Source organism: Molothrus aeneus, chromosome 5 (assembly GCF_037042795.1).
Source record: "Molothrus aeneus isolate 106 chromosome 5, BPBGC_Maene_1.0, whole genome shotgun sequence".
In the NCBI taxonomy this organism is placed as follows: domain Eukaryota; kingdom Metazoa; phylum Chordata; class Aves; order Passeriformes; family Icteridae; genus Molothrus; species Molothrus aeneus.
This window is the reverse complement of record NC_089650.1, coordinates 7,052,383-7,064,736: the sequence shown is the minus strand read 5'-3', so window position 1 is coordinate 7,064,736 and position 12,354 is coordinate 7,052,383. Positions and strand designations below refer to the sequence as shown.

General features: G+C 39.8%; 1 protein-coding gene across 1 annotated transcript in view; it reads right to left on the bottom strand.

Annotated features, from left to right (window-relative positions):
* Positions 1–12,354, bottom strand: part of FBLN1 (fibulin 1) — a 66,454-nt gene that overhangs the window by 51,084 nt on the left and 3,016 nt on the right. Inside the window, exon 2 of the mRNA XM_066549911.1 lies at positions 2,158–2,257. Coding sequence (XP_066406008.1) covers positions 2,158–2,257 — 100 coding nt within the window. The remainder of the gene's footprint in view (positions 1–2,157; positions 2,258–12,354) is intronic.

Here is a 12,354-nt window from a genome sequence, read left to right as displayed (position 1 = left end):
GAGTCTGAGTAGGAACCAAGTCCTTTTGAAAATCTGTGACCTATCTTGTTTCTCAGTCCTCTATTCTCACCTGCCAAGACCTCAGCAGGGGCAATGAACCCAGCTCTGTTCCTGCCTTTGTGCAGCAGGAATAAATGTAAAATATCAGTGCCAATACCCTCAATGTGCCTTCAAAAAGAATCATGCTCCCTCGGCGCTCATTCTTACAGTTACACCAGCAATTTGGAGTAGAATTTGGCCTTGACCTTTGTGTCTGAAATGGCATCCTAAAGTGATTTTTCTATACCTCTCACAGATATGCCAGTTTGCAATTATAGCTGGAGTAAAATAATATTGATGTTAAAAAAGGTGCTCCAAGGTGCCAATTTTACTTAGTCATTTTCAGAGTGAAGCCAAACTTCATGGAGAGCATGCAGTCAAGAATAAATGCAACCAAACTGAGTTTATCAACTTAAGGTTTTGTCAAGAAGTGCCCATACCTCTCACAGGCTATGTGCCTTTTATTTTACTAGTATAATTTTCTTAACTACATCTCAGTTATGCACAAAAGCTAGATCATTAGTGAGTTTTTTCTCCAGCTCCTATGAAGTCCAAATGAGTCTCTAAAATTAAAATATTTTGAAGAATAAATTATTTGCAGCAGAATCTCAACTCATATTAATCAAATGATTATTATATCATCAAGATACTCAGACTTAGATTGTTCAATAAACTTGGTTTCCTGTTTTTCCTGCCTCTGTTTTGTCTGTAATTCTTATGACTCCTCAAGTATTTCAGAAATTGGCATTTATTTCCTATCTGTCAATTCTTCTGTGTAAGAGGTTGCTTTTGATGCCAGTATAAATGCAAAAGTCAGAAAACACAGACTGATTTCCCTGGAAGACACATTCCTTCTGTAATAAAGATCAACTCAACCCTTATATAATTATTACCAAGGCTAAATCACACTGCAATCCATTTGAGTAGGGGGGAGGGAAGCAAAGTGTTTTAAATACAAATTTCTCTGTGGAGCTGCCTCTCAAACTACCAGTTGTTTGCCCCACTAACTAAATGTAACAAGTGCATGTAACAGCAGAAAATAATGCAAATGATCATTGACATAAAAACTACAAATGCCACAATAACATAAGAGATGCAGTAGAATCAAAATCTTAACTAAATATTAGCTGGCATTATTTCATTTAGTAGATTACCGACAGAAATGTCCTATCAATTCTCAGCAGAATTAAGAAATCCGTATATTAACGGAGGGGTTCTATTTTGTACAGTCAAATGCATTTCATAGAATCATAGAAATACATAATGGTTTGGGTTGGAGGTGACCTCAAAGCTCATCTCATGGGCTGGGACACCTTCCACTATCCCAGGTTACTCCCAGCCCCGTCCAACCTGGCCTTGGGCACTTCCAGGGATGGGGCAGCCACAGCTTCGCTGGGAAACCTGTGCCGGGGCCTCACCACCCTCACAGGGAAGAATTTCTTCCTAATATCCAATCTAAACCTGCTCTCTGTCAGTGTGAAGCCCTTGTAAATAGTCTTTTTCTATCTTTCTTGTAGGCTCCTTTCCTAAGCTGAGCTAATAAGGAGTCTCCCTGAATCACTCTGTGGGGGAACTTAAAGCTTAAATCAGCTGAGGACTGCAGGACAATTACAATCCTGTGTAGCACCACAGAAGGCCGCCTCACACATGTACTTATGATTTATCCCACATAAAGTACACATATGTACTTATTCAAACCATAGTTTGGTCATGTGCAGGATCTGCTGTGCTCCTTTATAAACATTTGCCCTGAAAGGTGGCCAGATCCACAACCAGCTTGGTGACATCAGTGCAGCCATTCTGAGGCGTCCTCAGGCAGAGCAGAGTGGGAAAACCTCTGAGTAAGAGGACTGTACATGCCACATAGGTCAGGGTGGGTGAATCTAAGGTAGACTGACACCAAAAATTAAAAGGACTGGATTGTATGAAAAGTAGGTGCTCGGGAAGAACTCCCCAAGGCTACATATGGAGTTGAAAAGCTGGGATATAAGAGCTGAAAAGCTGGGATATAAGAGTTGGGTGCTTCATCTTCTAAGTTCATCTTCCAAAACCTGCCATTCCTATGGTTTCACATTAGAGTACAAGCTGTGTTTTAATATATAATATGTAACTGTGTACCTGCATTCTCTAGACTCGGATATTAATGGCAGAGAAGCACATATTCTGTTTGTGACTGCCCATTCAACACCCTTGTCACAGCATTCTTCCACTGACAGATCTGCAGAAATGAGGAAAGAGAGAAAAACACAATATATTTAATAAAATTTTAAGAAGTGGTGTTGCATCTGCCAGTTAAAAAACACCCAACCAAACACAAGCAAGTCATTTTTTCCCTCCCTGACTTACAGACAGGACAGGGCACCCATACAAAAAGCATCCATGGTCCAAGCAAGCACCTGTCAGCACCTTGCAATAAAGCCCAGTGCTGCAGGTTTTCCTTTCTTGGCGAAGCAAACTGCATTTTCTCCTGACATTCCACACAAAGACACACTGATACACAGGCAGAAACCAGTTCAGATAGTCTTGCCAAACAAAAGAATCTTTGGGATTGCACTCCTTTATTATCAAAAGCAGAAGTAGCAAAAAGCAACCTTTTAAAATCCCGAAGAATACGGGATAAATCAAATACCTGATATGAAAAGCAAATGAAACAAGTTACAAGCAAATTTGCAGAACTATTTTTTTCCTGAGGTTATTATCCAGTTAGTCTGTTTTCAATATTTTACTCAGAAGTATGTCTGTGCAAATGCAAAAGTACTGCAGAGAGGAACAAAAAGGTACATGGTGTTTTGATCACTTAACATATGAAAGAAAAATTAATCCTGTTACCAACTTATACAAACACTGAAACTAAGGAGAACCACCCCAAAGACAATTATTTGTGTATATTTTTGCAAGCTTCTAATTTAATAAAACTGAATACAGTTAATGAACTGACAAGCACTACAGGTTTGCTTCGTGTTCCAAGTGCAAAAGTTCACTGCACAGCAGGTGTATCAGAACTTGGAATAAAACAGGAGTCACACTTTTCTATTAACTGTCTTGTGGTCTGAACACTGAACAGCTCCTTGTGTAACAAATACGCAAACTATGTGTGAAAACCCTGTCTGGCTCTCCACAGGGACAGCTTTCCAGTGATTTCTCCCTCTTTCTTAAGTTTTTTGACTGATGGCCCTGACAGGTTTCACCCACGAGTGCTGAGGGAGAGGGATGATGACATTGCCAGGTTACACAAAATGATCTTGGAGCTCATGGAGAATGAGAGGAGTTCCTGAAGGATGAAGGAGAACAAGTGTCTCCCTGACTTCAAGAAGGACAAGAGAGAAGATCTGGGAAACTACAAGCTGGTCAGCCTCTTACCAGAAACAGAATCTCTTATAGAATCACAGAATCATTCAGGTTGGAAAAGACCTCTGAGATCATCAAGGAATTCACATTCCTTGAAGGGGAAGGCAAATAAAAACACATAGAGAAGTTAATTCCCTCCAATAATTCAGGCCTTTTTTTGCAGGGAACAACCTATATTCCTAGGGGTTATAATTCGAAGCAAAAACGAACGAGTTAAGTGAGGTTTTAGGATGCATCAGTCATTTTGAGGTAGGTACTCTCAAGGCAGTTACCAATTCTATGGTGAAAAGCTCTGTAGTATTGCACAGGATTCTGGCTTTCCCAGCTTAGGGAAGATTACATCAAAATGAAAAACATGTAAAGAAAGATTAGGAGGATGATCAGGAGAATCAAGGTCCTGCTAAATGAGGAGAAACTGGGAGAAACAGAGCATTTTAGGCATAGATAAGTAAAACCTGTGAAAGGACATGGTTCCTGTCAACAAAAATTGCAGTACTACACTATTATTACAGTAAACAACAATCAAAATTATTGGATCAAGGAAAGCAAACGTTTTAGTAAAAAAATCATTATACTTAGAATTGCATTTAAGTTTTGGTTTGTAACAGTGCTCTGTATTCTATGACCCAGGTCATTCTTCTAGTCTTACCCAAAATAATGGTCAAAATTCTGTCATTACTAAGTCAAGGCAATATTTCTCTTGAATCTCTCAGTGTGTCCAGAATTCATGCCAGTGACTGAAAGCTAAGTGCAATTTATAATGCTTTGGATTAAACTAGTCTAGTAAATAAAAGTCTGCCTGAAATCCATGCATTTGTGTCTAAGCTCTTCTTTGGGCATAGGGACCCTGTCTGGGGCCTTCCAGCTGATAAACATCATATGCATCAGATTTCATACAAAGCACTACAAATAACCTTCTTTTTAGTGCTGCTGTCTGCAATCAATCTTAAGTGTGTTGAAAAATGATACACATTCAACTGAAATGCAGAGCTGGCTGCAGGTTTTTGCAGGGCTTTGTACAAACGAGTCTTTAGCCAAGTTCTTCCCCAGAAGGACAATCCCTGGCTCTGGACACCAGCTCTTCCCTCCAAGCCCTGGCAACACACCTCTACTCCAACCAAATAGCCCAAGAATTTAAAGCAGGCCAAGCTAAGTAAGCTTCTCTGAAGGAGTGCATCCAAGCAAAGAAGGATCATGGAGAGTTTGTTGAAGGAGAATTGTGGTCCAGGCCCATTGTTTTGGTGACATCACAATTCATATCCTCTAAAGATCCTGCCAGACATCTCCTGAGAATAGAGGGAAGTGAAAAACAAGCAGTAAAAAATAAAGCACTCCACCCTCAAGGCCATTCTTCTAAAACGTAACAATCAAACAGTGAAAAACATTTTCTCTTGGCTTTGCAGTTTGGTTTGAAAATGGAAATCCCTACTTTTTCAAAATTTCAAGGTGTGAGTCTTACATATTAGGTGTCAGCCTCTGATTGCACTGGAAGTGATTCCATTTGGGCATTAAGAGTTGCTAATAAGTATTTAGAAGCAGGACAGAATTACCACCTCCCAGCTGCAGTTCTGTTGCCGGTTCAACTGTACACACGTGCACATTCATGTGGCTCCCAGTTGGAAATCCTTGTGCAAAAAGTTCATTCTGAGGCTATTTGTGCCTTCTTGCACCTTCTTCAGGGGACCAAGAGCACAGAGGGGCTGTGACCACTCCGCAGCCTCTCCTAACTTTGTGTTGGTACTGCAGGGTGGGAAAAGAACCAGACAGTGGGAAGCAGAAGGTAGAAACTACTCTGATTATGACATCTCAAGGAATTCCACTGAAAATAATGGTGGGGTTTTTTTCTTGACTGTAACCACATGTCTTATTCAGCTGGTGGGGTTCCTGGCACACCTCAGACCTGCAGTGCCAACGATGACCAAGTAGGAAGAACAGCACTGCTCCACTGAACCTGGTGCTCCTTCAGCAATTTTGCCAAGAGCACAATGCTTCGAGCAAACCAGCCAGAGAAATCTCAGGCATCCTAAAGACAATGCTGTTATGGGAAATGCTGATGCCATCATCTGTGCTCAGATTAAATGTGACCCTTTGTTGCCATCTTATGGCAGGGGTTCCATGCTGTTGTCTCCTTATCACAAAAGTTTCACACCTCCTTGGTGTTCCTCGTGGGCAGCTCCTCAGAGCACTGACTCGTTCTCCTTCACAAAGCAGCCAACAAACTCCAGTTCCCTTCTCAATCACCCACCCCACTCTTTTATAGCACTCTTCTTCTCACTGTTTACAGCTGTGGCCTGTTAAACTCAGGCCTGCTCCTAATCTTTGATAATTGGCCCAGCTGTGACTCCTTAGGGGTAAGATTACTTTTTTCACTGTCTTTATTTTCTTATATTCTATCCCTCTACAGCCTTTTATTTGGAGGGAGAAACCCTACAGGAAAGTTGTAACATGCAAGAACACAGTGTCAGATCCATTTTGTAAAATTGAGGAATGCAGATTCAGCTTTCTGGTATCACAAGACAGAAAAATATGAGGATAAACCTGAGCTCTGTTAATAGGGGAGCATGCTAACTTCCTTTTCATCAGATACAGTAATTTTGCATGCTTCTGATTTGTTCAGAAAATCCCAGGTTTATTTTGGATAAAATCCAATGCAGCTTTATCACAACTTTTATCACCAATTCCTGTACAAAGCAGGGCATCCAAAAGAACTTGAGCTCTGTTAGTGGGGTAGCAGCGAGGATGCCTGTCCTAGTGGACACCTGGAGTATGTTGGATTGTGAAAGAGATTTCAGGAGTCTTGGGAAGGAGACAGCAGAAACACAGCAGGAATTAAGTTCTCTAATTTTACAAAAGATATCATGAAGAAAATCTATCAGATAGGGCATGATTAAGGTCAAAAATATTCAAACATTATGTGTGCATGATGCATTCATATGCTGGTTCAGAACTATGTTTAGACAGACATGATGTGCACAAGAAAATGTTGTTTTAAGAAAAGGATTTTTTAACAGGATTGCCATAACTTGTGGGAGTTCAAAGCAAGAAATGAGGTTGATATCTGCATAACCTTAGACTTCTGTGATGCAATAATTGCTTATTCAGCTGTTGCAGTGAATATTTTTTGCAAAAGAAAGATAAGCTGAAGAATGCAAAAAAAGCATGATTCCTGTAATGAGAACCCCTGAATTGTCTCTTGTGCAAATGAAAAGCAGGAGTAAAAAGAACTGGATAAATTTCATAGCAGTAGCATTCCAGCTACATCAAAAAGGGAGATTTTTTTTTAGGTAACAATCTTCAACAGCAGCTATTCTCCACTGTTGCCTTTATTGGAAAGGCCCACATACATTCCAGGGTGGGATGGCTGTTCATTGCTGATCTGTGGAACAGTTATCAACCTGATGGTGAAACCAAACCAAAGAGACACCTGAGCCTAGGTGGGCTCACCAGGGCAGTGCCAGTCAGCATTGCCTGTTCTTCAGGGCAGCCAATGATGTGACCCTCAAACTCCTTCGTTTCCCAGCCCACATAACCACCTATAGTTTGGAATAGATTTGGAAGTGAGTCCAGGTCAAGAGATCAAAAGAACACCTTCTTATTAAGATGTTTATAATCCTTTAAGCACATGAATTGATTATGTTTGCAAAATGTGGTGCAGATCTTGCCTTTCACTCAATTTACTCTGTAAGAGGCTCAGCACTGTGGAATGTGAGAAAACAAAACACGATCATCACTTCTCAGCACACGAGGATACAGGCAACAGATAGACTCTGTGAGAGCTCAGCACTAACCCAACATGTTTCAGTAACAGTATTTCATGCACAATTTTTGGAACTTGTGAGCACAGCAGGCACCCACTGGTTTAGGTTTCCAGTAAGAAAACCACTTTCAACAGACACGGTGTACCTTTCTGATAAAACCTCTCTTGTCCAGTCCAGAAAACACTCTCACTAGTGATGCTCATTCATCTAACTGCCAGCTGGAAAAAAACTCCAAATCTACTAACAGAATTTGATCCTCAGAATGACAGACTGGCCAGCCATAATACTCAGAGTCACATTCTTTGTCTTCCAGTCTCCCTTTACATGTGCATTCTCACAAAACTACAGCAACTGCATATCCCTTTAGCCAAGGCTCCCTTTGCTCAACATTCAGGGCAGAGTGTGCTTGGCCTGCTCTGCTACACCAAATTAATTCGTCCTGAACACTGACAGCAGGCTGTTATCAGGTGCACAAAGTCAGCTGCTTCTGTAGCAGGGACAAAAGTGCTGGCAGCTGGGATGTGTACTCTTGATTTTTCCCTTCTTCTTACAACAAACTGTGGAAATGCTGTCTTTGGCAATGCAAACACACTCTGGCTGGCCTCTTAAGGTATTGAGTAGACCTGGAGACATGTTTAGACAAGAGGGAAGCCAGCTGATTTCAAAGGTCCAACTGGTGATAGACTAACATGACAAATACAGCTTTGCTCATGTTCATTGTGTGTAAACCTAGGGATTGGGCTCACAGATCAGGGGAAAGGGTGAAGGAGACCTGAAACCATGAAAGGGAAAGATGTACAACAGAAAATCTGGGCCCATGATTCCCTGAAACAAATAGTTAGAACCAGGAGTAAAGGAGCAAAGCAGGAGAGCATTGCCATTCTTGATCTGAGACAATGCGAGTATGTGATGGATCTCTTCAGAATGGAGTGGGAATGAAGATGCCCCTCTTCCATTTTGTATGAAAAGAAAGAAGCAAGATGAATAGAAGCTTTTCTTTAAGACTGGGCACACAGAGCAGGGGAATCAAATGTTCATCAAATACCCCAAAACACTGATGGGGTACAATGAACAGTCACAGCTAAACTGTGGCTCTAGTCATCTTTGGACAGTAAGATATTCTTGGTCATTCTACTCAGTTGTTCTTACAGGCTCCCTTAAAGAGTAAGACAGCCTGAATTTCAAAACAAAAGCATAAAACTTGGAGCCAGGACACCCTCTCTCCAACACCCACAGCAGCAGGGGCCAGGAGGAATTCTCCAATGCATTTGTTGTAGGATGCAAGGCTGTGCTCCTCACCAGCTGTCCCTTTCCTGTCCTGCTCAGGCCCTCAAAGAGGATCTGTGACTTTGGGCTCCTCACCTCCAAGTGTGAGGGGTAATACTGGAGCTTTATGGGCTGATAGACAATCACTCACAATTCACATACAGCTAAAAAATACTACATCCTCTCTAAACATGTTTAAAGGGTTTAAACCTTTACTTTTAGATGGATTTTCAGCTGAGGGTGATTATTTCAGGACAGCTGAAATCACTGAAGAAACCCAGTTAATACAGTAACTAAAGCAGCAGCACCCTAAAGGAAATGCCTGGTATGTTAGTGTGTTTTGTGGTTGGTTTGAAAACAGCCAACATTTTACTGGAAATTATTTAGGTCTGGAGAACAGTCATTTATAGGGAATGTGAGTCTGGTAGCACCAGCAATAGCCATCACACAACTAAGGGGACTTTTCAGACACAGCCAAACCTCATTTTATGAGATATCTGTGTGCTGTTTATAAAACAAGGTCTTAAAACCTTCCATGGCAATAGCTGGTGATGAGGAAAGGCCTGACAGAGGCAAAGCTATGGTGCAACATCCATTATGTCCTTAGTGGGGAAAAGAACACTCTGCTTTACTGCACAGTTTATATTATGCCTCGGGTCTAAAAAAAAAAAATCTTCCTAAAGGTAGGCTACTGGCTACTAAAAATTAGAAAAGACAACTCCCTCTATTGCAGGAATAAGGCATCTTAAATATATATATATATATATATATCGGTATCTCAAAATATCAGCAAAGATAATGATATAGAAGGCCTTGGGAGGTTATCTTGTCTTACTCACTACTTTCAGGGACACCTGATAAAATTCAGTCACTTGTGGGCAGAGCTCTATGTAGTTGTTTAAAATCAGTATCAAGTGAAGCTGATTCCCAAACTTGTCCAGGCACTGCCCAAACTTGTCCAGGCAATGTGCTCTTGTGCTCCAAGATCTCATACATTCAGCAAGAACAGAATTTTTTTTTATAATTTATTACCCCACTGTTCACTCCAAAAGCTCATTTCAATTGATTCTTTCGTCACTACCTCTTGAACACCCAACCTTTTGAGTACCTGAAGACTGCCACTCCCTGAGGATGCCTTTCCTGGGAACAAATTAATACCTATTTTTTCATCTTTCTGGATGGGTTGTTTTTTGGGCTTCCATGAAGAGGCTGAAGATCAAAAGACATTAAGACCAGAAGAATAAAGAATGTTCTGAAGATTTCTAGAAGACATGAAAGTGTTGGAAGAAACCTGGAGTCCACTGAATCAGCATTGTGTAAACAGCTTAGAAGGTGTAGTTTCTGTCCCAGACTTTGCATACTCACATGAACATGAAAAAAGGTGTTGCATTCACAGCTCTGAGGGCCAAAGGTGGACTAAAGAACCCAGACTCACCAAGATGACATGGAAGGACATACAAATAAAGACTCATAATTGGAAGAACTGCGACTGCTCTGCCTGACAAATGCATGCTAAACTTTGCCCTTCACTTTTCCCCCTGTGAGAAAATTATGCAAATGATGAAATAACTTCACAGGAAAATTGCCAAATAGGGCATTCTCATTTAAGAGCAAATTTTAATCTTCTCTTGATTTTTCATGTCAAATAATGAAAAACTGTGTGATTAGAAATTTTTATTTAGGGTCTTAAAATTAACCTATTGCTAGTCCTGTTCATTTATATAAAGGCCATGACCCCAAAGGTACTGCAGTCTTTAGGCAGACCTTAAACAGTTTTTATTTGAGGCAAAGTAAATGTATATATCCAAAATAAAGCTACTTAAATGAGGATATGAGAATGTGACAGAGCAGCACATCTCAGAATATTGAACATATATGCTCAAGCATTTCTATTGCCATAAAATTATTTCTATTTCTATTGCTATTTCTGCAAAATGATTACAGGAAAAACATTTTCACACTGGGATTTCTGTATTTTCATCTGACTAGTAAATTAATAATAATAACTCTGCTTTTATATACTGCTAAAGTAAAATGTATCTTCTCTGTAGGCAGCATGTTTATTGCTGAATATGAAAAATGATGGACAATGATGAAAGATTCTGATATTCTAGTATTGCCATATTTAAAGAATAGTCAGGAAACACTAAGCAGATGGGATAGAATTTATAGCACAATGGGTCAGGGTTCAAGTATGGAAGGAACCACAGATTTAACAGAGCAGGAAGAAAATACAGCTCCTTTTTTGCATATATATAGCAATGCTTTAGGGAAGGTTTCATTTTAGAGAAAACATTACCAGAACTCTTACATGAGACTTTCCTAATTTTGCAATTATCTATACTGAGCCACAAATCAACATCTATCTCTCCCAGGTTCTCTTACTAAACATTTATATTAAAAGTACTCAGTACCTGAAATTCAGTCAGTGACAATAGCAAAGCTGGAAGGTGGCAGTATTTCCAATGAGTGTAGTGCAAGTAGCATTTGCACATTATATCCTTCCAAAGCTTCATAAATCCTTGCAAACACCCTAAAAAGCTGGAATACAGCATATGAAGTATTTCTACATCTGTACACCTTTAAGATGAGTACTGATAAAAAAGATCTTTTCTGGTACTGCTTTCTTTATTACTAAGATTGAAGTCTCAATCCAGATTTTGGCTGGACTGAAAACCAAACAATTTATTGGGGAACATAGAGCATCCTTGGGCAGCATTGTTCATTTGTGGTGCTACTACAATCCAGAAATCAATACTTCCTATAGATACTTCCTGTAGCTGTGTACTCAGTACCCAAAACTGCATTAGCCTTCTTTGAATGAAAATGTAACAGCAATTTGACTAACTGAAAAGAGTATGAATGAAAATCCCTGAGAATCTTGAAATTTATTTTCTTCTTAATATACAGCAGCACATACTTCAAATCCAAAAGGCAATTTCTCAAAACTTTTAAGTCTGAAGTAGTTTATAATAGGTACAAATGAGAGACAAAGTATTCCTTAGTGCTGGGGGAAAATAGAAATATTGCTGGCTTTAAAATGGGAACAGAAGAAACTTAATTAGCTGCCTTAGCCAAAGATTTGTTGGTATATTGAGGAGAGTACAAGCATGGGAGATGCTTAAGACACGCTGCATCCTGTTGATCAGAGAATAATTTCAACACAATTTGTTCTGGGCTGTCCTCTGTCTCACCAGAGGACAAGTAACCTTGCCAAGTCTGATAAAGATGCAGGTGAGTGTGACAATTTCCCCCTCACTGTACACTCTGTCATGTAAATCACCCAGTATATCATCTTAGCAGGTCTTTGTCTACTCCTTCTCCACTTACTTGACATTATTCTGAGCATTTCTAAGCTAATTTTTATTCGCAAAATATGATGGCCAGTAATTCTAGCCATTCTTCTGGAACTCTTCACTGATCTGTACTGACTTTTTCTCTCCTTTTTAGGCTTTTTGCTTGTTGTGGCTTCTTCCTATGTTTTCCCTCTTGCTCCTGACAACTCCTTCATGGATTTCTTTGCAGAAAATTTTTCTATTCTTTCTTACCCTGCAATTTTCTTAACCTTCTGCTTCCACTTCTACATCTTATCTTGGAGCAATGCTATCCAACCTCCCAATTTAATTGTGTGATGACTTAACTATTAAAATCTCACTCCTAACCTATCTCCTTCCTTCAAATCTACACAAAAACATGAGTGCCTAACATTTGCAGAGTGCTCACAAAACTTCTGCCTGTTTTGGCTACAATTACCTGCTTACTTTGTTATTTCTTAACTTTATTAGTTTTCTTTGCTTCCTATAACAGTCAACCATCACTTTCTGCTACATTTTCACAAAAGCTTTCCTTCATTTATCTCTTTCCTACTAACCCACTCTGTGTTACCATTGAAATTCTTGTCTGTGCCCTGAAGTTGTTTTATTTGGATTTCAGCTCTCTCTTT